Source organism: Epinephelus lanceolatus, chromosome 2, assembly GCF_041903045.1.
Source record: "Epinephelus lanceolatus isolate andai-2023 chromosome 2, ASM4190304v1, whole genome shotgun sequence".
In the NCBI taxonomy this organism is placed as follows: domain Eukaryota; kingdom Metazoa; phylum Chordata; class Actinopteri; order Perciformes; family Serranidae; genus Epinephelus; species Epinephelus lanceolatus.
The window spans coordinates 8,447,859-8,475,289 of record NC_135735.1 but is presented as its reverse complement, the minus strand read 5'-3'; the positions used below and the strand labels follow the sequence as shown (position 1 = coordinate 8,475,289).

Here is a 27,431-nt window from a genome sequence, read left to right as displayed (position 1 = left end):
GGTTCACAACATTTAGCTCACTGGAGTCGGGACTCCACCGTCTCATCAAAACACCATTGTCTAGAAAAAACACTACAGGTCTTCTGTCCTCCTCAGCAGCTACAACAGAGGACAGACACAAAGTTAGAGACGGGTCATTTCTCTGAGCATCAACCAACATTTCCCGTGTAACATTCAAGCTCAGGTCAGCATCAGCAGGGAAAAGATCAGACTCATTGACACATTTTATCACATTTTCACTCTCAGTGGTGGGGTGCACTGAATATGAGGGCTCTCCCTCATCTAATGTAGCCATAAACGACTCAGACAAATCCACAGCTTCGCCCAGTTTACGAGCCTGTGCGCGCGTAATTGCACACACAGGAAACACATTTGGCATAGACAAATCAGAGGAGACAGAAGGGGAGCAGCAGGCAGACGCAGCAGCAGTGGGATCATTAACGACCTCGGGCAGAGGAAACACATTTCCTCCGGCCAAGTCGTTTCCCAAAATAAACGAAATGCCACTAATCGGAAACCGTGGGAGCACGGCAACTTTCACCTGTCCCGACACAAGCGGTGAATGCAAATGGATCTTGTGGAGTGGGGCGTTAAGTTCGCTCATTTTAATTCCCCACACCACCAAATCAGAAAAACACAAAGTTACGTCTGAGAGTGGCAACACATTAGCCAGCATAAAAGAATGATACGCGGCTGTATCTCGCAGAATAGTAACCGGCACTTTATCCGCTTCCTTACCGGTTAAGGAAACAAACCCATGAGACACGAAAGGTTTGAAACGAGGGTCAATCTCCGCGTTTACCTCCGGTTCAGGTAAAGGCTCCGTGTGTTTGTCAGGCGGGGACACGGTGTTTATGAAACCCACACCTGCCGGAGTCTTACCGGTTTTGTGTTCTTTTTTTTTGAGAACCGGACAGGCAGCGATCAAATGGCCTGGCTCATGGCAATAAAAACACTCGCGGCTTTCACCCGCAGCTGGTGATGTGTTTTTACGCATCAGTTTTGGTGACCTTCTGCTCTCAGGCATTACATTTGAAGCACGAGGTGTCTGTACAGAAAAAACACTTTTATGAGTCAGAATGAACTCATCAGCCAGCACGGCTGCGTTAGACACCGAGGACACTTTCTGCTCATTTAAATAAACAACGATTCACTCCGGCAAACACTTTTTAAATTCCTCGAGCAGAATTAACTCTCGCATTTCCGCTAAAGTTTTTACATGACATGCCTGGCACCATTTATCAAACAAAACACTCTTGTCGCGCGCAAACTCAACGTATGTCTGGTTGGCAGTTTTATCACGGTTTCTAAATTTTTGTCTGTACGCTTCGGGGACAAGCTCATAAGCCTGCAACACAGTCTTTTTCAATATGTCATAATCCAGACTGTCCTCAATTGACAGACTGGCACAGACTTCTTGGGCCTTCCCCGCAAGCTTACACTGTAGCAAAAGTGACCAGAACTCCTTGGGCCACTTAAGTGCAGCAGCTATTCGCTCAAAGGCGCTGAAATATGAGTCCACCTCAGACTCACGAAACGGAGGGACTAATGCAATGTGCTTACTAATGTCAAAAGCAGGAGCAGAAACAAAACTTTGGTTAGGAGACACTGGGGTGGAGACAACAGGGGCTCCTCTTTCCAGCTCAAGAGCCCTGATACGGAGATGCATTGCTTGCACTTCAAGCTGTTTATTTTTGGTCTCCACCTCCTTTATTTGCAGGGCTAAGCGGAGATCCTCTGTAGTCATATTTCCCAGAGAAGGATCAATGACCGGCTCAGGCTCCACACCAGCAGCACGCACGCCAGCAGCCTCCGCTGCTATCACATCCGCCACCTGTGCGTCAGCCGCCGCGTCACCCGCAGGCTTAGCCGCCTCAGCAGCTAGTCTGGGTAGCACACCCTGCTCCACCAACCCATCACACAAAATCTGTTTGAGCTCTGCTTTCCGGGCACTGTACGACACATGCACATTATAAAAGTTAGCCACAATTAACAAATCTGCTTTTTTGCACTTATCAAGTTTTGCCAGAGAAGGGCTGGTCACAAATTCATCCAGGGAAAACTCCATAATTCCCCCCACACCAAAAAACAACCGCCAACCAGAGGAAAAAAAATACTCACCAAACTCACCCTGAAACGAAGCGCGAAAAGAAGATGGACGAGCCCCCAATTCATGTTATGCCCAGTCTAGGGGTGTCTGGGACACAACATGAAAGGCCCCCATCTTCCCCAAGTCCCAAGTAGCCACGATGAAAAAGACGTATGGAACGATCAATAGTGCGAATTTATTTACAATATTTAAATAACAGAATTAACTGAAATAGTAACTTCAAGGTGGACTAAGGCCAAAATAACAAACAAAAACAATCCTGCCCAGGGGGTAAGTAAATAACCTAACCAAACAATAAAAAAAAAAACAAATGACAAAAAGCTTACCTCCCTAACTAAATAAACAGGAGAAAAAGGGTTGGTAACACAACTGGCGGTCCACCCCTACGATTTAACAGTCTTTAACAATAATGATTTACTGCAACAACAATATGTGTGGCCGGTTGGGAGAGGAGGAAGGTGAGGTCTGCCTGCTAGCTCGCAGCAACTGCCATCTTTGTCCTTTAAAAACCTGACCCCCCCCTTGGCGGCAGCCAATCAGGAATGAGCACCGATCAAATTCACCAATCCTCGCCGGGCTATGGCACACACCTATTTGCATACAGAAAAACACAGAGAACATGCACAGAGAACACATGCAGCAAAACACACGCAAACAAAATAAATTACGACAACAGTCGTAACAATACACACATACATACACGCATGTATGTCTTTGACCATGTTGTGACTGTTTGAAGCAGGTCTTCATTCTTGCTGTTGTGGTTTGAGTCGTGTTGGGAGTTGCAGTGCAGCTCACTGTTCAATAAAAAACAATTGAACTTAACTTTTTTACCTGCCTATCTGTTTGACTGACAGTTTTATTGATCAGGAAGATAACACTGACTTGGCACGAACTTGGTTCAATTTAGTAAAAAGCTTGGATGTAGTTGCACTAGTTACTGTCATTTTGTTGTAGCTTAGCTTGGTACATTTCTGAGGTTGATAGCTTTGATGTAGTGAAGCTTCATTTAATATTAGAGTAACTAGTAGCTTAGCTCACTACACTTTCCAAGTAGCTTGCCCAACACTGCACGTTGGTCATGTGATTGCAACCTTCATGATTACGTATGTTACAAAATTGTGGTGCATTACTTTTTGTCAGGATATAAAGGAACAGTGTGTGAGGACAGCCTGCCTGCATGTCATTTGTTCTCAGGTCTCAATGACACTTCCTGACTAAGTAATCCTGCCTAATAAAGTAGAAAGAAGGTGGAGGACTCCTGCAGATTGTCCACACTGCACACTGGTCACGGTCAGCATGCCTCTTTCTTAAACTTAATGCTGACACTTTGCAGGAGTCCACTACCTTCTTCTCATCTGCATTTCTTATTCTGTAAAGTGAACCATTCGGGATTTGTTGGTACAGAGTTCTTATGATCTGTCTCTCCCAAACAGTAAAGCAAATTAATTGTATCATCTTTACAATAGGCAGTATGTTGTATTCAAACTAAACAGAAACCTTTTTCCTATTTGCTGGGTGCACATGAAAACAGGTTTTTGTGTAGCTCAGCTAGAAATTAAGTCTGAGTAATTGTCCTCGGAAAAATACATAATTCACACAAACTGTGAATGGGAGGCTGTAAAATGAAGATGGCATACAAAACCCACACTGTGACTTTGATCAAAAACCAAGCCTGTTTACTTCATAGAAAGCTTGACCATCTTCCATCTCCCCTGCCGCTCTGGACACCGGCAGCTCGGAGGTTTAATGTCAGCATTCGCAAGGTCTGCCATTGGTTTCCAAATCCTGGCGACAGACCCTTTTGTTTGCTCTCAGCAAGACGTAGAGCCGACCTGGAGGAGGCTCTCAAACTTGCAAAAAAAAAAAAAAAAAAGATGGATTACGGGCCTTAAAATAGAGCTGTGCACCTGTCGTCTAACATTTTCCAGCATGGACACTCTTGGATCCAGTGACCGCGGCAAATGTCACGTGAATGGGATGCTGTGACCACAAAGCTTATTGAAGCAGTTGGTAGCTTTCATAATCCAAAGAGGAGCCACAGAAGATCTTCACAAACAAATATGGATCCAAATATATGAGAACAGTGTCTCTCAAAATTTGGATCAAGACAGTGACATAACATAAGTCTCCATACTGCCATAACATTGTAGAATTACATTGGCGACGACCTCCAGGTGGAGACCATAGACTGTATAAAGACAGTGGATGTGTCCACCATGATGTCACCCAATAGTTTGTGGACTACTGTTTTGAAGTTTGGCATTTTGGCTGTCACCATCTTGGATTTTTTAAGCCTCAAACTGACCATATTTGGACAAGAGGGTGGAGCTGTGAAGGAGCAAGGGGTGGAACTGACTTAGACTTGTCAATAACAAGGTAGCCACGCCCTGAAGCATACCCTGCTTTAACATCTATTTTACTCTAAATCGGACCATACTTTTCAAAATGAACGTTATAAGCCCCGTTTTCACAGAGCAGTACGGTTCAGTTCAGTTCGCTTTTTTTCCGTTTCCACTGTGAAAAGTTGTGTATGGTACCAACAGAACCGTTCTGTACCGTCCCCATGTTTGGTCCCCCCTCTGTTGGGGTACCTAGCACACAGATCTGGTACTAAAAGGTGGAGCTGTGAACACTGCAGTCTGATTGGTCAGTAGAGGACGGTCACTCTGCTCAGGGCTGAGTTGTGGCTGGTTTTGAGGCTCATGTAACCACTGTTCATACCGTGGAGAGTTTTATTAGTAAACTGTAACTATAAAATGAAAGGATGTTTTGCTGCCTCTCACAGCAGTTGGAGTCTGAGAAAGAATAACTTCATTCACTGGGCCGACTGCCGGCAACTTTTAAGGTGGAACGTTAACTTGCAGTGTTACTCTGGTTGACAATCTGAACCAATCAACACACCTTAAATTTCACTGTGACAAAGATGACCATTACTTTTTAGTTTTTATATGACATGCACTTTTAGTAATGAGTGGATCTTCAAACATTTATATATATATTAATTTTGACTGGGTTATGTGAACTGCAGATATTCTAATCCTCACTCTGAGAAAAAAAAAGCATTGTTGAGTGTTGTTCCTGTGGGCTACATCAACACTAAACCCCTGAGCTTGCCTGAGAAGGACTAAATGCGCAAATTTGCTATTTTTAGATATCCCATGGAGAGAGAGACTCACTGCAGCCTGCAACCTTGTTCTGTGGACGATAAACGAGGTGCAGATTTCCCTTTGTAGCCAATGGATCTGGAAGCGAAGAAATAATGTTAGTTGGGGGCCAGCAGGGGGAGCTACTAAGCAGGGTACATAACTCCTTGAGATCAGGTGGAGAGATCCACTTCCTCTCAGGAGGAAATCCTGGAAGAGGAAGGTTATTTAAGTGTGGGAGTGGCCTATTTGAATCCCTTTTGTTTGAGACCATGCTGCAAGGTGAGTGTGTTTGCTGATCCTGTAAGTTCATTTAGCTCCTTTAACTTTAGCTTATATTGTAGTTATGCTATGTAGCGTGTGAAGTAGAGTATGGTGAATGTGCTAGGAAAGGTAGTATCAGCACTGCTTCTACTTGGAACTCGCATAAACGGAGCCTGGGTTTGTTGAAGGTGGCAGTGCTGTTTGGGCTGAGAAAGCCATGTGTAAGTAAGGTAAAGGAGGTTGTTGGGTTGGTGCGGGGAGCAGTGAGAGCTGGCATTAGGGGAGTGTCTCTGGGACGCCAGAGATCACTGTCTAGCCTCCTGGAGGTGTCGTGGGACCAACTAGACGAAACACTGGTGAAAGGAGGTTCCCACCCGATGACCCCAAAGACATGTTAGTCATCACTGCTCACTGGTCTGTATAGTTAAGCCTTGCCATAATAGCTTATCATAGGGCTTAGGAGGTTATTCACTGAGTGCTGATCTTTTCTCTAGAGCACAAACTTCTTGTGTTTATTTGAAGAATTGTGTCACCAGTAATACATGAGGAAATACAGTGAGTGCTGGATGGAGCAGTGAGTGACAACAACCCCACCCACATTTAAGTGTACTGTTTGCGGTGGCCAACGGACCTAGGGTCTAGGTACCATGTCTGAAGGGTTCCTTTTGGTTCCAAAGGTACTATACTGAAAGTGTTTGGTGGAAAATGTTGGAAAATGGTGGCTTTACTGTATTGAAGACGACTTGAAACCAGCGATTGACACCATAAACTCAATAGGAAAATGTTTACTAAGGTAAAAACTTCTGTACAATCAGATCTTTTTTGAAACCAGAGGCGTGACCCCCTGCTGGCCATTAGGGAGAATGCAGCTTTAAGGCTCTTTCATATGAATAGATAACCTGTTGTTGGGGACTGATGGGTATTGTAGGGTGATAAAGAGACACTGGAAGGTTAGGGAGTGGCTGTGACTCTTGAAAACACAAATTTTTATGCTTTAGAGCTATTTTTCTTGTTTATTTACCTACTTCCTGTGCAGATTTGACCGCTGAGCTGTTTTTTAATTCCTTGTTTATTCACCTTTGTTTATTGTGTGACTGCTGCATGAATGACTGATCTCAGAACCCCCCTGAGAACTCCACTTCTTCCTGTCTCTTCCAGTTTCTTCTCTGTTTTCCTTCTGCTAGACATTCATGAGGTGAAGTCTTTCAGCCTCGGCATCAGCACAAAATGTTTGGATAATTTGAAAGCATTTTAACTTACCCGGTCGCGTCTTTGCCTCAGTTTGTGCCTCACAGGGATAATTAGCATCCACTTTGCATTGACTTAGAAGCAATCAGGGCACCTCTAAAACCTGCTTTGTGCTCAGTCTCAACACACCTTTAGTCATATTTGTGATCATGATCCCTGAATGCCACAGCACTTTCTTTGCTTTGTGTGCTGTTTCCTCTGTAAGTATGCCCTTGCTGTCAATGTGTAATAGCTGTATTGTTTTTAAATACAATTTAATAAAACTTAATTGTTCCCAGTTACAACCCAGAGTTGATAAACATAAACAACAGAGCTGCAGTTATTAATCCATTTTCTATTATTCAGTCAACAGAAAATTGCAAACTGTTTTGACAAGCGATTAATTATTTAAAGGATAACTTCGGTATTTTTCAACCTGGGCCCTATTTCCCCATGTGTATGTGTGCGTGTGATTCATAGGTACAACTCGTTTTAAAATTGGTTCAGTATTGAGGGAGGCGGATGCAGCCGGCAGCCGCGAGGTAGATATGGGGGCAAATGCGTCCCGTATAAGTTTGCGCATTAAAAGTGCTTTTTTTCGCCACTGACCGGTTCAGATCGCCAGTGCTATCTCTGTAAATAGCATACTAAGCGTTTCCCTTACCTCTGGGCTGTGACGTCATCTCGCGAGAGCTTTGCTTGTTGCCGGAAGAAAACAGGAGCCGTGCAGAGCGCCGCTCAGAGTGGCGCTGGTTGTCCCGGAGTACAGTTGAGAGTTTTACTGCATCGATTGAAAGCAATGGTTCGTGTTTGTGCTTATCCGAATTGCAAGAACAGGATGTCGCGCAACACCCCGTACAGCTTTCATAGGCTGCCTTTGTCGGACGGCGAGATGCTGAAGTTGTGGCTAGTTGTGCTACAAATGGATGCTAACACTCCTCTCCAGACACTGCGCCTTGCAGACCATCGGGTCTGCAGTGCTCACTTCTCCCAAGATGACTACTGCCAGCCGAAGAAGAGAAGACATCCAATCCCGAAACACCTCTTCCTCAAGAAAACGGCTGCCCACGAGTAGAGAGAGCTACAGACATAGTGGAGCAAAGCTCTTGCGAGATGACGTCACACAGCCCAGAGGTAAGGGAAACGCTTAGTATGCTATTTACAGAGATAGCACTGGCGATCTGAACCGGTCAGTAGCGAAAAAAAGCCCTTTTAATGCGCAAACTTATACGGGACGCATTTGCCCCCGTTACGGTTTTAGCTCGTTTCGTGGCTCCCGGTTGCATCCGCCTCCCTCAATACTGAACCAATTTTAAAACGAGTTGTACCTATGAATCTTACGCACACATACACATGGGGAAATAGGGCCAGCTTGAAAAATACCAAAGTTATCCTTTAAGTCAATGTTCATCCAAAATTCTGGACATTTAGGCTATTGACGTGTATAGATGCGGATATTTTCAGTCATCTCTCTGTCAGATCTGCTATATTTTTGCGAACTTTATGCTCTTAAGTCTGTTTTGCAAGTCTTGTTGGTGTTTGTTGTGGTTGGCTTTGGATGGTGAGGTTCGTGGCTGTGACTCACTTAATGAGACGTGGAAATCAACTCACCAGTCTGTAAAATCTCCGTCTGCTGACTTGTAGCTAGCTGCTAGTTAGCCAGGTCGAGGTTTCAAATGTAAACATCAGTAAACATCGAGGAATAGATGGAGTAGATGAGGAGGCATCCTGCAGGCCATTGTGCAGGCGCTGGATAACTTCCATGTCACTTTAGTTTACAACTAGATATCAGGAGCTGTATTAGCCATTGATTCACCGAAACTTGGCCATGTCCTGGACAGCACCGTTCAACCAGAGGCCTGTACTACGAAGCCAGCTCAACTTACCCAGGATACCCTGTCGTTATCTAGCTTCACTAACCTTGACATTCTGGATAACCGGTACTACAAAGCTGGTTATCAACTAGTTCAGTCAGCTCTGAGTTTTCCTGTCCAGCAATGAGCACGTTCATGTGAGTGAGGCAGGGGATGTTAATTACAAGCGACATCATCAGAACTATGAATGAAGAAGGCTACCTCATATTATTGAGATGATACAGTACAGGGAATGTATGGGACTGCGAGACAGTAAAATGTCAGTGGTGTGGGATTAAACAATGCTGTAATCTTGTTGTGGAAAGGGTTGAAACATCAAAGCTGAGACTTAAATTACACATCGCTAGGCTACATGTGACATTAATATAGAGTATTTTTTGCTTTTTAGTTGGATGATGATGAAGCAAGTCTGCATATGTCACATAAAGACTTTTAGGTAACACCAGACTGTTTCTGCTGCTGAAGTAAAGGGTGGAAAAGTAGTTAATGACTGATGAGGTCTGTCTGACTGAAATGTTGCTTTAATAATAACAGGAGTCAATTAACAGTGTGTGGATTGTTTTTCTAAAAAAACATATTTTTTTGCTAGTTCTCATCACACAGGTGTCTCATGTTATTTTGAGCTGCAGTGATAATTAGAGTGTAAAAGTAGCAGCACTGTCACTGTGGACTAAAATAAAGTTTGCATAAGTTAAAATTCTGCTAAAATGACGTGTTTAGTGTTGTAAATGATCTCTCTGTTAGTCGGGAGCTCTGTTCTAAAACCAAGATATAGAGCCCTGTAACAGTGAAATGATTCTACAGACCTGCAACAATATATAGGTTCCTCTTTTTTTACCTGAGACTCTGGACTTTCTTCTGTAGATACCTTTTCCTTCAGTGATTGGTCAGAGGTCAGGGTGTTGACAGGTTGTGATCCAATACTCTGAAGTTAACCTGCTCCGGAGCAGGTTAGCTGTTCAGCATAGGTTACCACAGTGATTTACCATGGTAAAAAGAGAACCAGCTTCGTAGTACTGAAAACCCAGTTACCTTGCTAACTCCAAATCCTGCCTCGTAGTGCAGGCCTCAGGTGACTCTTGTTCTACATGCTGACCTGATGGAGCAGACGGCTCTGGTGAGAGATGGAAAGAAGGTGTGTATCTGTCCTGGTCCTGTCACAGATCACTGCGATACGCTGCTCAGAGGCGGCTGCAGTGCTTGCTGCCTGAGTAAATGATTGATTGATTGATATTGTTTCAGTCTTCTCAAAAGTGAGACTTGCAGGATAGTACATTGAAAATCTTTGGCTTTTGGACTGTTGGTGAGACAAAATGTGATGACATCACAGTCGACTCTGGGATATCCTTTTGGGCAGTTTCCTCATTTTTGTGATGTTTTTTTGATTAATGGGACAAAAAAGATGAGCAGATTAACTGATTATGAAAATAATCTTTAGTGGATACATTTTGCATAACTGAAAAACAAATTAAAAGTTGGTTGGTGTCACCTTTATACAGCAGTGTACAGAGGCAGCACATTTAGTGGCTTTTAGTGCTCAGGTACTGTAACACTTTATTAAACCATAGAAATTATACACTGACAAATTAATCTCAGTTTCTACAACTCATGGATAAAGATTTGTAGTCGTCCAGGTCACAGAATATCCAGAAATACTCAGTAAGTAGAGGCTCTATTTGCGTTTTGGACAGCTAAGACACAAAAGGTCACGCTGCGACCTTCCTCATTTGTATCAGATTTATTCAACAAAGTCAATGTTTAAAAATGATTTGATGAATAATTTCTCTATCGGAAAATACAAATTTTCTTCTGACCTCGGATGTGTCAGTGCTTCCTCGGCAGGCTCCTCTTGTAGTGCTCGAGGAGTAATTAATATTCACATTGCATAAATCCTGATTGCTCTTTGCACCGTGCAACCCTTCCCTCTGTTGATCACAAACATACTCACTCATTTCTTTCCCACGAATAACCATTTATTCTTCACACATTTACTGAAAATTACAGTTTATTGAAAGGACACAGAAAGGTCAGATAACACAGATACATGTAGCTAGGAGTTACTACTCAGTGCATGGCACATTCTCAGGGAGACGACCCATTGTGAGTCTTTGGCTCTTCGCCTCTGGAGTGTTAAAGGCAGAAAGAGTGCTGAAATATTAAATGTTGAACAGTTGGCCAGCCAACTTGAGCCTCTATATTTCAAAATGTGGAGGAGTAAATTAACCTTGCTACAATGAGTGACAAACAATATTCTAAGTTGGGTAGTAGTAGTAGTAGTAGTAGTAGTAGTAATAGTAGTAGTATTTTTTTTATTTGTCAATTGATATACTTATCACAGGATACATTGTCAGACCTCACCAGTGCAAAGGGATTTTTCTAGAAAGATCACACATTTAGAAAGCAGTGTCCTCACTCAGAATAAAACTCAGATAAGTAAACAACAAATGAACAATCATGAAACAAGTTACCAGTGCCATTGCTACCTTTTTAAAAAGAATTTCTAGAATGCATGCCATTTTACTATGGAGGTTTGCAGATGACAGTTTGAAATTTGTTGACAATTCCAGTGTCTCAGCTTTTGCGAACAATGCTGATATGTGTATGTGTAGCTCAGTGTGTGTGTGTGTGTGTGTGTGTGTGTGTGTGTGTGTGTGTGTTTGCGTGTGTATGTGAGAGTGTGTGTGTGTGTGTGGGCGCACATATGTTTTTGTGAGAGTGCGCAAGTGTGTGCTCTTAGAAAGATCCTTCAGGCAATGCAGGAGCTCTGCATTTTGGATGATACGCTGTCCGCTCAGTTGTATTTATGCGGCTTTGTCTTTTTGCTGCTGCCTCCCTCTGCCTCCTCGCTGTCGTCTGAGAGCTTTGTGGTGGATTTTCCAGTCTGCGCTTGGCTCCTTTGCTGTTGAGAAGATAAAGATTCTTAATTAGACTGACACAATAATATTCCACAGTAGACATGTGGTGGTCTGTAATCTGAGCAGGAAACGCTCCTAAATATATCTTTGGGATGCAGAGGAAGTTATTTAAAGATAATATTGATGGTTACTCCTGGGCATTGTAATCAGTCTGATTCCTCTCTCAGTCCCACTTCTCAACACCACACAACTTCTGTCTTATTTTAGGGGCTACTTTAGTTGATGCAGCTAAATAAAGGTGTTGTGTTTGACGGACTAAATGCTAGTAATCTGAACCCTTCCATTTTCCCCAAACACAACCTGATATCCAGAATAAATGTTGGCATTGTATGTTTCTGCAAACACGAATACGTACAATACATAATACATGAATTATCAGACCCATACGAAACTTTCTTTTATTTTTAAACATATTTTTAAGTAGACTTACACCGATTACAATTTCTTGGGCCGATTCCGATTTCCAATTTACAGAGTGTTTGGATGGCCGATTCCGATTTTGGCCGATTTAATTTTTTTCAAACCACTTTACAGAACACACGATATTGCAGTATTTTCTATCTTTGCTTTATTAGAACATTTTAACCAAGATACAACCAACTTTTCAATAATCATCTCAAACAAACAAACACAAACAGTGAAACAGGTTAGGAAACATTTTCCTTTTTCCTCAAATATAACTTCAGCTACAGTATTAAAATAAATAAGTAAAAAAAGGCATATATAAATAAAAACAAAGATAAATGAATTAAGAATTCTTGGTGTATAGCATTTGTGGGTAATTTCTTGAATAGACAAAAAAGTAAAAATATCTCCTGTGGAAAATTCACATAGGTCTTCAGGACGTGCCCGCCAGTAAGCACGCGGACACGCGCCTCGTCAGTTTCAAGCGACACAGTGCAGCAGTGAGAGCTCCGCAGTTCAGTTTAAGACGGACAGTTAACAACTTTCTCCTTCTCTCTTTTGATGTGTGGGTGTGTGAATGATTAAGGTGAGAAGCCGCCCATGTTTCACTTCCTCACATTGCCCAAGCCGTGAGTTGCACATGTGTGTGTACGCTGCTGATGTTACATGTCAATCATGCGGTGCACCGGGAATTTGACCGTCATTTTAAATCGGCATATTTTAGACTGACCGGCCGGTCGCAGGTCATGGCTGATCACGTGAAAACCAGCCTGATTCCGAGCACTGCCGATAAATCGGTGCAAGTCTGTTTTTAAGCAATGATCCAGAAGAGTGTTGTTGTTTTTTTTGGCTTATAATTTGATAGACAGTATTTTTTAAGTGGCATCATTTGAATTCTGTAGGAACAGACTCCGTGTGGGTGTAATGTAGCGAATGCATGGAGACTTTACGTTACTTTATATTTCAACAGAACTGTTGTTGCACAATCAAGCCAAGAAATACAGCAATGTCTCGGTGAAAAAAAACTGCTTTTCCTGGCATCATCCTGGCAGGAAACACAGCGAAGTCTTGATTTAAATAAATAAATAAATAAATAAATAAATAAAAAAAAAAATTGAATTGAATTGTGGCACTACCAGTAGTGGAAACTCAGCAACGTGTCACCATCCCCTCCACCGCCCAGTGACAAAGTCAGCTCTTATACTAAGTCAATTTAGAAATGTTAACATGACATGTACTAAACTTATAAACAAATCTGTGTTTCGCAGAAACATATAATACCAACTTTTTCTTAAGCAATTGGGCTGCCAAATGGTATGAGTGGAAAATTCACCATAGGATCATGATGTGGCCAAGTAATTTGGGAGCATGAACTAAAAGACAATATCTGTATTTTTGTATATCTTCTGCTGTGAGGGTCCGAGGACAGAGGGATGTCGTATGCTGTAAAGCCCTCTGAGGCAAATTGTGATCTGTGATATTGGGCTTTATTAACAAAATTGAATTGGTTGTTTTTAACAGACAGCACAGTGGTGTAGTGGTTAGCATTGTCGCCTCACAGCAAGAGGGTTCCCAGTTTGCATGTTCTCCCCGTGTCATTGTGGGTTTTCTCTGGCTTCCCCCAGATAAGGTTAATTGGTGACTCTAAATTGTCCGTAGGTGTGAATGTGAGTGTGAATGGTTGTCTGTCTCTATGTGTCAGCCCTGTGATAGTCTGGTGACCTGTCCAGGGTGTATCCTGCCTCTCACCCAGTGTCAGCTGGGATAGGCTCCAGCTCCTCTGCGACCCTCAACAGGATAAGTGGTTACGGAAAATGAATGGATGACTTTTTCCACAGAATGTTTGGTATACATGGCAACAATACTTGGTTTTATCAGGCAAAGAACTACTGTTGTGTAAATTACCTTTTATAGCTAAGGTTTAATGGTAACTTCAGCCTTGTCAACCTGTTGTAATGTTCTAGCTTTTGAAATGCACTTGCGGAGTGAGACACAGCTCAAGAGTCCTGCTGGTTTCCATTCCAGCTATCAAGAATATGAGTTACACTTGGAAATAAATGCAATTAACTACCTGGTGGGATGGAAAAGCAGCAGCTCTCAGAGCTTTGAAGACCAACTGACAGTCTGTTTACTGTTGAGTGGCACATTCAGACACAGTGCAGTTTAAGAGAGAGAGAGAGAGAGAGTGTGTGTGTGTTCCCAGTATCCTGCTATTTTCAAATTCCTGCTCACATTTTAAAGACAGCATGATTGGTCTCACTGTATTTCATTAATGGGACGCTTTTTTTCTCTTTGGTATTTTGAATAATTTAAGTCAGTTTTGGCAATGACATGTTTAAGCACTGCACACGGGCTCTAGGAACCAATTCCCCAAGCAAAGCATCTGTTTTGTGTTTACCAATGTCACTTTGGAGAATGCCTTTAGGCTTGCTGGCTGCTTGCAAATTATTGAGTTACACATCACTCTGCATGGCAGTGGGTTATAGTTCCACCACCTGGCTTCAAGCAAAACAAACAAAATGAGGCAAAATGCACCTCGACATTTATTAGACCACTTTCAGGAGAGCTTAAAGAACTCTGAACAGTAACTGTGAGTTTGACCACAATGTATTATTTCTCATTTGGTATGTAATTAGAACATACGGAGTAGTACATTTTTAACTTAAAGGAATATTTCTACCAGCAAATGGCCGATCCCTCGTGCTGTGTTACCTTGAATTTGTGATGGAAACTATATTTGTCTGGCATGCCTCAACAGAAAACGCTGAACATATTGTTTTATTGATTGAGTGGGGACCAAGTTTAACAAAACTTTATCAAAACATCTGTTAACAAACTCTCACACAACTTGTGCTGTATAATCCAAGTCTCATTTATCCAGTCGTGCGCTCAGTACTTTCCAAACATGCATTTTGACTAAAACATTACAATGTAAAACTGAAAGTGAAACTTACCTGCTCTCTTCAAAGCCAGACTCCAAAACTAAGTTTGTTTGTTTTTTGAGTGAATATGCATGTGTTTGGGAAGTACTGAGCATACGACTGGATTAATAAGACTGAAATTTAAATGCACACATTGGGTCTCATTCATGAAATGTTAGCAGAACAAATTTGTGCGTAGCATTCAATCATCAGATTGAGTTTTGGTTTAATAAGACCTGTGGACGTGGGTAAGCAATTCAGCGTCTCTCCCCATTCACAATGGACAAATGGTGACCTGAATCTAGCAGATAGTTGGAGGGTGTCACAGAGTTAATGAATTTGGTTTAGGTTTTTAGTTTCAAGCTTTTTTTTGTGCCAATCTACTCAGTAGTAGTATGACGTATCAATAAAAGAAAAAAGTCATAGTATCATATGACGTGAAAAAATCATGAAAAACGTCACATCATTAAAAAACATCATAGCAGTGTGATGTAAAAATATTATACAAAAATGTCATAGTATAGTATGTCTTTAAAAAAATCCTGAAAAATGTCAAAGTATAGTATGTCGTGAAAAAATCATGAAAAACGTCATAGTATAGTTTGGTATGAAAAAATAATGAAAAATGTCATAGTATAGTATGACGTGAAAAAAATCATGAAAAACATAATAGTATAGTATGTTGTGAAAAAATCATGAAAAAATCATGTAAAATGTCATAGTATAGTATGATGTAAAAAATAATGAAAAATGTCATAGCATAGTATGATGTAAAAAAAAATCAGGAAAAACATAGTATATAGTTTGACGTGAAAAAATCATGTAAAATGTCATAGTACATTGTAAAAAAATCATGCAAAACGTCATAGTATAGTATGTCGTAAAAAAAATCATGAAAAATGTCAAAGTATAGTATGTCGTGAAAAAATCAGGAAAAACGTCATAGTATAGTTTGGTGTGAAAAAATCATGAAAAAAATAATGTAAAATGTCATAGCATAGTATGATGTAAAAAAAAATCAGGAAAAACATAGTATATAGTTTGACGTGAAAAAATCATGTAAAATGTCATAGTATAGTATGTTGTAAAAAAAAATCATGCAAAACGTCAGTATAGTTTGGTGTGAAAAAATCATGAAAAAATAATGTAAAATGTCATAGTATAGTATGTCTTTAAAAAAATCCTGAAAAACATCATAGTATAGTATGTTGTGAAAAAATCATGAAAAAATCATGTAAAATGTCAAAGTATAGTATGACGTAAAAAAAATAATGAAAAATGTCACAGCATAGTATGATGTAAAAAAATCAGGAAAAACATCATAGTATATAGTTTGACGTGAAAAAATCATGTAAAATGTCATAGCAGTATGTCGTTTAAGTATAGTATGATGTAAAAAAAAAAAAAAAATCATAAAAAACAGAAATATAATATAGTGTGTCAATCAATAAATCAATACGTTAACCATTTTCTGAGGAGGCATGCAAGAAAATTTCCTCCCAAAGTCAGTGTACCACGACACGCCTAACTGATGTACAACTGGTCATTTTGTGGGTGAAGTTTTCCTTTAAGTACACACAGTGATTCAGTGACTGTGACTCGGCACTCAATGACTCTCACTTCCATCTGCAGGCAAACGATCTCTCACTTAATGCACTCTGGTGGCTTCTTGCCAACCTCAGTTGCCGCCCACTTTGATGTGGGTTTGGGATTTTCTTTTTTCTGTTTGTATCTTATTTATCACCAGCTAAGACTCCCTTAAGGACATCCAAAAGTTTTTGTGCAAGGGTGGATTTTGGGAAAAACTTGCAAAAGCTTTGTCAGTGGCAGCACTACCAATGTCAGCAGTCAAACTGATTTAAAAAAATATATATCTGAAAATAAAACAACACCTGTGTTTTCACTACTGCTGCAAACATAGAATATTGACTTTATTTTGACTTAGGTTGTCATTGTGTCTTTCAGAGGTACAGATAGAAAGAAAACTTTAGAAATACAATTTCTGTAAGACTGCTGGCTGTTGACACTTGCTCTGTGGGTATAATAAGGAGGTTACCCTCAGCCTCGCCCTATTTTATGGTGCTTCTTAACTCAATCACTATCTGGCTGTGCTGCAGAGGGAGGATGCTGTGTTTTTATTTCTTTTTTTTATCTGACAGGGAGAACGCACAGCTTCTTAGCTGCACCGCAGTTTGCAATACGCTAATTTACATTTGTAGTGCCTCAACAGAAAACAAATAATAACATATATTATTATAATATGTCAGCAAAAGGGACACGCAATATGGATATTTTTCAGACCTAGAGAAACATAATTTTTCTTGTGCTACTGTTAGACACCTTTCACAAGGATTTAAACCACTGAACTCTGAGTAAATTGGTGTGATTTCTTTGAAAACATGGGGAAAAGGCAACGAGCAACTTAGTAAGAAATGTCCCATAAATCACAAAAAATAATCAATTTAGAAAATTATTTAAAAAAACAAAAACAAATGTAAAACATAGCTGGAGGGAAATTAAACTATAATTAGATCATTTCCTTGTTTGTTTTTGTTTTATTTTTTTTTTTTTTAAATTTTCTTGTTTTAATTTTCTTCACTGATTTCTTGCAATTTTATTGGGGTCATTTCTTCCTTCATTGCTCGTTGCCTTCTTCCCATGTTTTTGAAAGACATTAAGCCAATTTGCTCAGGTTTCAAAGGGTTAGTTGTGACAGCCTGCCACAACTTGATTTTCTATTCTATTTTTTTTACTATTTAACAGCTCAGTGTTGGATGTTAACCCCCACTGCTGCTGGAGCTACATGGCAGCCAGACTGGTGGATGTTGAACTGACCATTTGCTGGTAAGGCAGCGGCTGCAGGGGCGGTATTTCAGGGCTACATCTGACTCCTGGCTAAATCGTGTTGTTGTCCTCTAAAACTGTGGGAAACATCCAGACTGGCATTTTGCTCTCTAGTTAGCACGCTGCGCTAGCTCTTCTCTCATCTGTTTTTATTGGTGGTTCAGATGCTGTGCCAGTTAAGTCAGTGAAAGCAATGTGGCTTTTTTGTACTATCGTTTCTGTTTATCAGCTATAATTTTATTATTGGAATAACAAATGATGACATACATTTCCTATTATCGTCCCGATATGTATCGTGTATCCCTTGTTCGCAGCAAAAACAAATCCCATCCACATGAAATACAAATTCTGTCATTTTCTTGGATATTGAGCCCTCTTCATTGTAAAATCAAAAAACGAACACAGCAGACAGAATTCAACTATTTTTAAGAATCTTAAAAAGTACAGAATCAAGCATTGACATACTTATCCATTGTGTTTTAAATTATTTTGACTAATAATTAATAATTGATGAATCTGAGCAATCGCATATCTGGCTGGGTTTATTTATTTATTTATTTTTATGCCTTTTTTTTTTTTTTTTAAGCTTTTCCTCACATTCAGCCTTTGTGATTTTTATATTCCAGCTGGTGTGCTTCCGCTTGTACCTTTTTCTTTTTTTTTTTTTTTAATGAATTCAGGAATGTCAGAAACAAACAACACTGATGTCACTGAGCTTCAGAGATCTGCTCTGTTGTTTAGGAATGTCAGGGTTTGCTGAAGTATTACTAAGAAACAGGAAAAAAACTTTACTCTGAAAGGATCTTAATGATGGACTCGAGCACATACGCCTGACATTTGAATACATGTCATACAGGTTAGATTGCATGATGTGGCCTTAAAGCCTGCAGAGTGTATTTACTAGGCCAGAACGATGTTGTTTTCCTCCGTGTTGTTGACATTATAGTTAATCTGGCTGAAAACTCCTCTGTGGCTACATGAGGTGTTGGTCTGTCAGCCTGTCGATGTTCGGGCCACATCAATGCGAGCCTCTTTGTCTGATCAGTCTGCCGCATGAGACTGAGTGAATACACAGAGGCTTATTGTACAATATGTTTCACCTAAAAAGTGCAGGTGTTGCATTGTTGTTATTTAAACCCTTCTTTGTGTTGCACAAAAACACAACAGCTGCAAGACTATGAGAATAGCCTTTTCTTCCAAAAGCATCTCACCATAAGGCGAGACGCCACTCAGGTTCTCAGTCTCACAAATCGAACATGAGAACACATAATGAAGGTAGAGTAGTGACAGGAATAGAGGGCACGTTAAAGCAGATTGATCCACAGAGACCAGATTGCAAATCATTAGTAATCAAATTGTTTACTACACCATGAATGGTAAGTGCTGTGCATGAGAGATACCGACCGATGGCAGGAAGAGAGTCAATTGTTGATTCAGTGCTGTAACACAACCTGAGAATTTACCAATTAATGAGATAAAAAAAGATAACACTATAAAAAACGTAGATGTCTGAAAAGTTATTAACCCAGCTAAGATGTTACAAGTCATTGCTTCTTGTTTGTCAACTTTGCTACTGCTCCTAAACAAATGTAATACTTACAAAACTAAAACATGCAACATCATATAAATAATCTTTTAGGGCTCTACATTAATTTTTTCAACCAGTGGCTCTGGTGCTCCCTACTAAAAATTTTAGGAGCACCAATTTTAGGAGCATCTTTTTTATTTATGTAATTTTTTGTCTTGCATCTTGGGTTGCTCCAGAGCAGCCTCTGGGAATGAGCTGCTTTTGACTTCAGTAACATATGTCAAACTGTTTCACTACATTGAATCCAAACCAGAATACAATCACCATTATCTTGTAAAGCTGTGACACAGGCCACTGGTGTATTACACAAAAAGCAACTGTCAGACTCAGTGAATATCTCTGCAGCCCAAAACAAACAAGTGAAGTCAAATCTGCCCATTTGTTGAGATCTCTTTGGAAATATTCTCGTGCAAATAGTGTGAGGGTCTAAAAATGGATCGCTGCCACTTGCAATGCAAGACAGTTGCTCAGTTACACAGTATTGCACTGCATTGAAATGAGATGCATTGTTTTGTTGTACCATCTGCCACCGCCAAACAGGTGTGACTCAATTCAATAATATGATGAAGGAGGCGGTTGAGCATCGGCTTTGGCAGAGCGCTGAATATCACGTACTATAGGTGACATTGGTGGGTGCCTCCTTTTAGGATTGTTGTGTGGGCGTTGTGTTTCTCTCCATCACGCTGTATCATTAGCTGTGCTTTGTTTCACTTCTTTGTGTCGTACTTTGTTGCATACTGAGTTGAATCATGATCAGGTTGTTAGTTGTCAGTCACTGTGTGGTCACACTGAGCTGCATTCATCTATTTAATCTTTCTATCCGTGAAGTCCTTTAAAACATGCGTGTCATGCTACGGTTTTCACAATTTGATTATGAGATTGTTGTGTAATGCAACAATTTATTTTTAAAACTGCTATAAATAGCTCTCTTGTTGTCAAAATTTCACATGAACAGGCAAATTATTTATTTAAAAGACCAAAACCAACAACGACTTGATCCACTAACAAGTAATTCCCTGTGTGGCAGTTTATTCCTTTGTGCCATAGATCTCCATTGTTGTCCAAAAACTATTAAAAAACACATCAACTAGCCACCATTTTGCACCGGCTGACATGTTCTTTCATTACCATGAACCCACGCACTGTCGTTTATTTTTAGTTTCCAATCCACATCATAGACGGTGCTGTTAATACTCATTAAACCACAGCTGAAAATAGACTCCAACAAATGCACTACTACTCCTGGTAGATTAACATTTTCTAAGAAATACAATGCTTGGCTGCTTTAGGAAATTACCAACCAATCCCCAGAATACATTACATTTCTGCAAACCATGGATATGTTACATTTGCACATTATTATGTAGTGGGTGAGATGAAAGGAACAAAAACAACTTGATTATGGTGAGCAAAGATCATGCTTTGGCCTAAAATACCTGCTTCTTGTGGCACTGTTCTGGCAGGAAGTGCAGCCATGTCTTGGTCAAATAAGGGGCTTTTTGTGGCACTTTCCCATCCACGAATGCAGCAATGTCTTAAAAGCTTGTTTACAGTTGCTTGATGATTTTAGCATCTTCACTTCTTCTTCTTTTTTTTTTTTTTTTTTTCCTTGTTTAGAGATTATTTTTCGGGCTTTTTGCCTTTAAATGACAGGACAGTGTGGAATGGGGAGAGAGAGAGAGAGAGAGAGAGGGGGGATGACATGCAGCAAAGGATTACAAGCCGGAATCGAACCTGCAATCAGTGCAGTGAGGCATCCTCTCTGTACATGGGGAGCCAGCACTATCCACTACGCTACTGACACCCCTAGCATCTTCACTTCTGATGGTTAATCCATTGAATGAGTGTCCCAGGGGCGGAAATCCTGGGGGGGACAGGGGGGACATGACTCCCCCTTCAATAAAGCTGTACCCCCCTAGAATAATTTGAGACACAATTAATAATTTTTGAACAATGCAGTAGTATTTATTAAAAGCACAATGTAAGCAGTGCTTATTATAAAAGCTCAATAATGTGCTATTTAAATCTTAAAAGATTTAGCCCCCCCCTCCCATTCCTAGTAGTGGTATATCCCACACTCTTTCCAACGGGCGGGGCTAGCAGCTGTTAGTACTTGGCAGCAGTTGCAGCATGTGGCTGGACCCGGCTGCCCACATCGCGTGGGGTAAGATGTACACTCACACAGATACAGTTTAACTTACACAAGTTACAACACATCCCATTTCCTGTTACAACAAGCCCCAGGCCCAGGCTGATAATATAAACTGTCTGCAACATTTCTCCTGCATTGTTCAAAAGCCAGAGTTTAGTGATAGTCAGAGAGGACAGGAGAGAAAGAAGAGGGAGAGGACAGGACAAGAGCAGTCAGTGACGGAGCGGCTCGTAGTTAATATCTGTAGGCTCTCCACCTGTCAGTGAGACAAACATGAAAGACGTGCAGTTTAACTGACGAGGAGTGGCCATTACGCGCGATTATTACGCACGGTTTTGAGGTGCGCAGCGGCAGATCTCACAGCACACTGTTTATAAACCAGTTTAATTGCAGGAAATGTTTATCTCACTGCCAGTAAAAAAACAAACAAAACGGTTTGCTTCTGCAGCCAGCCAGAGAAAAGGATCCATTCCACACACCTGAGCCAGATGAAAAAGAAGGAGAGAAGGAGAGAGATCGAGTTTCGGTCTTTGATGAATGAAGTCTTATTGTTTTGCTGCTATTAAACAATGAGAGACATGTTTTCTACGTTTACTTAATAGCATAAATATTCACACTACTGCGCACGGGGAGACAGAGACCTGCTCTGCTCCAGACACACTCAGCACCTTGGACAGCTGCGCACCTGACTGTTGTCGTTGTGTACATGTTAATTTGATTTCAATCATTTTGTTTTAAATCTGGACATGTGCAGGTGGACTCAGCCAGTGCTAAGAAAGGTCCTATGCCTGCCTGTTGGAGAGAGAGAGAAAAGATTAAAGCGTCAAATTGCGGTAAAAGATGTTGTATAAAAGACAGGCTACAACTTTTTTTGCTTGTCCCCCCCTGGAATTATTCTCTAAAATTTTACTGTTTATTGTCCCCCCCAACTATGAAATGGGATTTTCGCCCCTGGAGTGTCCTCATGCACCTACTTGGGTAGATGGATAGATGACAAGCTTTCATTTAATGTACATATTGCTGCTCTAGTGAGGAAGCTTAAAGTGAAGATTGGCTTTTATTTTAGAAAAAGTCTTGTTTTACTTTCAGTGCTACGAAAAAAAAACTTGTGAAGGCTACTTTTCTGTCTGTGATTGATTATTGTGACATATTATATGCATGCGACCTCCTCCATTTTATGTAGCCTTGATCTGGTGTACCATGCATCTCTACGTTTTATTAAAAACGCAAAGTCACATACTCATCACTGCATTCTTTATGATTTGGTGGGTTGGACGTCATTGACCACTTGCAGACAACAGCACACAGTGATGTCTCAGTCAAACACAACCGCTTTTTGTGGCACTATCCTTGATAAAAAAAAAACGCAGTGATGCATGGCTAAAAAGCTGCTGGAAAAGCAGCAACAACAACCGTTGTTGTCTGTCTGGAATGAACGTTTGTATGAAACGTACAAAAGTAACATTTTCGTGGTTTGCAGAAATATACATTGCCAACGTTGTCTTTTGGCTACTAGGCTGAAATTACAGAACCTTTTTTAAAAATACATTTGTGACCAAATTTAAAAAAATGTAAATCTTGACAAATGGACTTTAGGCTCAGTACTTCAGAAAGGGCAGGAAGGTAATAAAGTTCTCTGAGATGGACTAACACGGTGACACATTGTTTACATGCATGAAATATTCAGTTTTTTGCCCTTATTCCCAAAAAGACAATATTCCTACAAAGCTGTTGACATGACTGATTAAAATAATTATTACACTAATAAAAAACAAAGCTGACTGTAAACAGGCAAGAGGCAATGTGTTGCAAACTGCAGTAAAAATCTGTATTGACCCTTCACTAAGTCCCGCCCCGGACGCAGACTGGCCAGTCATAACGTAGCATCGGACCAGCTCAGACCAGGGTCCGAAAACAACACAGCTGTGCTCCATTGACTCTAATGCAGTCGTCTCAGATTTCCTTCATTTTCAGGCTGGTTTTGTGGATTTGGAGCTAAATGTTGTGTCTGGGGCACGTCATGTATTAATGATACTCGTTACCTGGAGAGGTTGGAAAAAGATATACGTTTCCTCCCTGTTCCAAAACCAAAATCAAACCCTGAAAAGTGTAGGGTTAGCTAGCTAGCTACTGAAGATATAGCCTACTGAATGTATACACATGCTGCTTTTGCTTTTTAATGATTATAATAGTGAAACAAAGAGCGACCCTGCTGTACAGGAACCAGTGAAGGGAAGCAGGGGAACTTTGCTCATATTCAACCAACTGGGTGTCATTGCAGTGTGCGCAGATGAACGTTGTTTGACTTCCTATGGAGATCCCAGCCTTTCTGGCGATGGAGGTCCAGATGCTGGCAGCAGCCAAACACCGTTCATCTGCACACACACTGTGATGCCACACAGCTGGGTCAATATCAGCAAAGTTTCCCTTTATATTCATTGTCTTGTGTGGCGATCAGCAGTGATGTGGTGGTTCACTTTTACACTGTGATCTGTAGCCTATAGTTCGGCTTTAGCTTCTAACTATCTTTGTCTTTTTAACCTGTTGTTGCTGCTGAGTCAGTTTGACATCCTGGATTTATCCTTGAAACACAGACTGTAGACCCCTCTGTCTGCTTCTCTCTGGAAACACATTCATTTTTCCTAAAACATGATGATATTTCTTCAGGGAGTGCAGTTTGTTACAGTTTGGGCTCCATGCTTGCTCACAAAGTGGCAGGGCTTAGCGAAAGGTCAATTGGGGATTATTGGAAATTTTTAAACAGAGCCTGGTGTTTATATGACCTGCATCAAATTACATATATTGCCATGTTCGGAGTAATATTATCCTGAAGCACATTTCCCCTGATTTACTAATTTGTCATTTTCTGTGGGGAAGAAGAACACTTCACTGCAGCAGGAAGCGTAAACTCTAAAATGTCTGTTATTATATAAATTAGAGTGAAGCTCACCTGCTGTGGCTCTGGTAGCTTTTTACTTTCTGGGGCTGTTTCCTCCGTCTGATTCTGGAAGCAGTCGCCCCCGGTCTATAGGAGTAGAGGGAAAACATCTCAGTGCCGTGTAGAGAGTGCATGCTGGGAAGTTTTGTCAGCTCCCCAGCTGTGTGTATTCAGTGAACACACAAGATAAATCGACCAGCATCAATGACATTAATATGCCTTTTTGATTTTCACCAGAAAGCTACCAGAAGTTTCACTGACTTTTTCTACAACCACACAATTATCTAATTAATTTTCTCACTTGACTTATGACAGTAATTTAGTTAAGCTGTTTACATGTATTAGTATTACAGATTTCTAGTAATTAAACTGTTAGATTAATTATTTATCAGACATTTCACAGTAAATTAATCAACAGCAAACCTGATAAATGAATAACGGATAATTGTAAAGTAATTTAACAGATATAAAATGTCTAACATTTGGTGGTTCGAGTGAAGATCTGCTGCTTTTCTAAGGTTTTTACAGTATTGTGGTAAATTGGTTTAAACTGCTGGTCAGACAAAAACAGACAAGCAATTTGAAGATGTCACCTCTGGCTCTCAGAACCTGAAACGAGCATTTATCATCATTTTCTGACATTTTATAGACTAAACAATCAGTCATAAAATAATCAATACAGAAATTAATCAGCAGCTGCAGCCCTACAGGATGTGCTATTATTATTCTCTTTCAGAATGGCACATATGGCTACGAGCGGCGTCAATCATTTCCCTGCTGTGATGCACTTGAAGCCATTTTGTGCCCATGGAAATCATTTTGCCTTCACTGCTTGTTATGGCCCAAACAAAGCTTCATACAGGATGAAACACGGCCACTACAGAGTCTATTAACTTCTCCTCTCTAATCTTCTTACAGAAATTGTGAATTACTTGCTGGAATCACCTGCTGTACACAAAGATATTTGGATGCCTCAATCTGCATGAGGGATGAGTGACGAATGAACGTGAACGCCTGGATGTGTCAAACCCCCGTGACATAATCTCCAGCCTAATTCATTTTACAGTATATTAAAAATGTTTCACCCAAGACCAACTGTCTTGAAGAGGTGGTGAGGTAAACCCAAAATCAAATATAAAAGTAAGTATTTTCAACACTTCCTGTGAATACATTCCACTTTATCTGATTTCCATAAATGTATTTTGTATATACTCTGTGTTAACACCGTATTATGAAGTCACATGTGTAGCCTGGGCTGTTTCAGTGCATTTACCATAAAGATCAGAATACAGGGGCACTCAAACTTTAGTGGCAGCTGGTTAGATAGATTTTTTTTTTTGGTGTAACAACCCTCGCAAAATGACTTGTTTCACTATCGGGACGTGATCCAGAGCTGCATGATTAAATCAGTTTATCCCCATTTAAGGTATCAGAAGGCTAAAGGGGCAAGATATACTCACTCTGACATGTCATGGACTTGCTATGTCGAGATACTAGTCTTTGAAAGGTTAACATTATAAGGCCTTGATCACACAGAAAGTGTTTTAGCAGCTGGAGGCGGATTTTTGCTCACTGTTTTTGCGTTGCTAGGCACCTCACATTTCTGCGCTTTGGGTGCCTGGTGTTTTTGCCTAAGTGCTCTGAACTCTTCGAGTTGAAAAAACTTCAACTCAGAGGGGAAAAGGGCATCTCATCATCTCCGCTTTCATCCAATTTTCCAGTCAGTTCATTTGAGAGGAGGGGCTTCTGTGGTGGTCATGACAACAAGTTTACAGTTGGTAAACAATAGAGGAGAAACTGGTGGTAGTGTTTGCTGGATACCCAGAGCTATACGACTTAACAAACCACAGTTACTACATCCTAACAGAAAACAGCCATCAGGAGCAGGAGGTGAAGCTACTGGACCAACTGGTGGTACTCCCCGTGATAGCAGAAGGCTTAATGGGCAACACATTCTCACTCTGACCTTGTCACAGATTGACGTTTGATAATGGACTTGCTATGTCGAGATACATCGTCCAAGGTACCCTGGGTGCATTGGTTGTTGATGTTCTGGCACGCCGTGTCAACTTCAGCCTGTTACATGCATTGTCTGTTTTCAAACTACACTTCCGTTTTCACAGGAAATGTACAGTTTGCATACAATCTCTTTCAAAATAAAAGCACTAAATCCGTATGGTTTTGGTTTTACATTCAAACAGGAAGGAAACACCGGTGTCCCAGGTGAAAGTCGGTGGTTATTGGACCCATCTGTCACTCCTCGAGTTGAAAAAACAAAAGGGCACCTCATGATCTCTGCTTTTATCCAATTCTCCAGTCAGATGATTTGAGAGGAGGGGCTTCTGTGGTGGTCATGACAACAAGTTTACAGTTGGTAAACAATAGAGGAGAAACTGGTGGTAGTGTTTGCTGGATACCCAGAGCTATACGACTTAACAAACCACAGTTACCACATCCTAACAGAAAACAGCCATCAGGAGCAGGAGGTGAAGCTACTGGACCAACTGGTGGTACTCCCCGTGATAGCAGAAGGCTTAATGGGCAACACATTCTCACTCTGACCTTGTCACAGATTGACGTTTGATAATGGACTTGCTATGTCGAGATACATCGTCCAAGGTACCCTGGGTGCATTGGTTGTTGATGTTCTGGCACGCCGTGTCAACTTCAGCCTGTTACATGCATTGTCTGTTTTCAAACTACACTTCCGTTTTCACAGGAAATGTACAGTTTGCATACAATCTCTTTCAAAATAAAAGCACTAAATCCGTATGGTTTTGGTTTTACATTCAAACAGGAAGGAAACACCGGTGTCCCAGGTGAAAGTCGGTGGTTATTGGACCCATCTGTCACTCTTCGAGTTGAAAAAACAAAAGGGCACCTCATGATCTCTGCTTTTATCCAATTCTCCAGTCAGATGATTTGAGAGGAGGGGCTTCTGTGGTGGCCATGACAACAAGTTTACAGTTGGTAAACAATGGAGGAGAAACTGGTGGTAGCAGTTGCTGGATACCCAGAGCTATACAACTTTACAAACCACAGTTACC

General features: G+C 40.8%; 1 protein-coding gene across 1 annotated transcript in view; it reads right to left on the bottom strand.

Moving 5' to 3' along the window:
• Window positions 1-10,572: 10,572 nt before the first annotated feature.
• Window positions 10,573-27,431, bottom strand: part of luzp2 (leucine zipper protein 2) — a 267,448-nt gene continuing 250,589 nt past the window's right edge. Inside the window, exons 11-12 of the mRNA XM_033632390.2 lie at window positions 24,397-24,471; window positions 10,573-11,520 (exon numbers count right to left, since the gene is read on the bottom strand). Of these exons, the coding sequence (XP_033488281.1) occupies window positions 11,413-11,520; window positions 24,397-24,471 (183 nt within the window). The 3' untranslated portion in view covers window positions 10,573-11,412. The remainder of the gene's footprint in view (window positions 11,521-24,396; window positions 24,472-27,431) is intronic.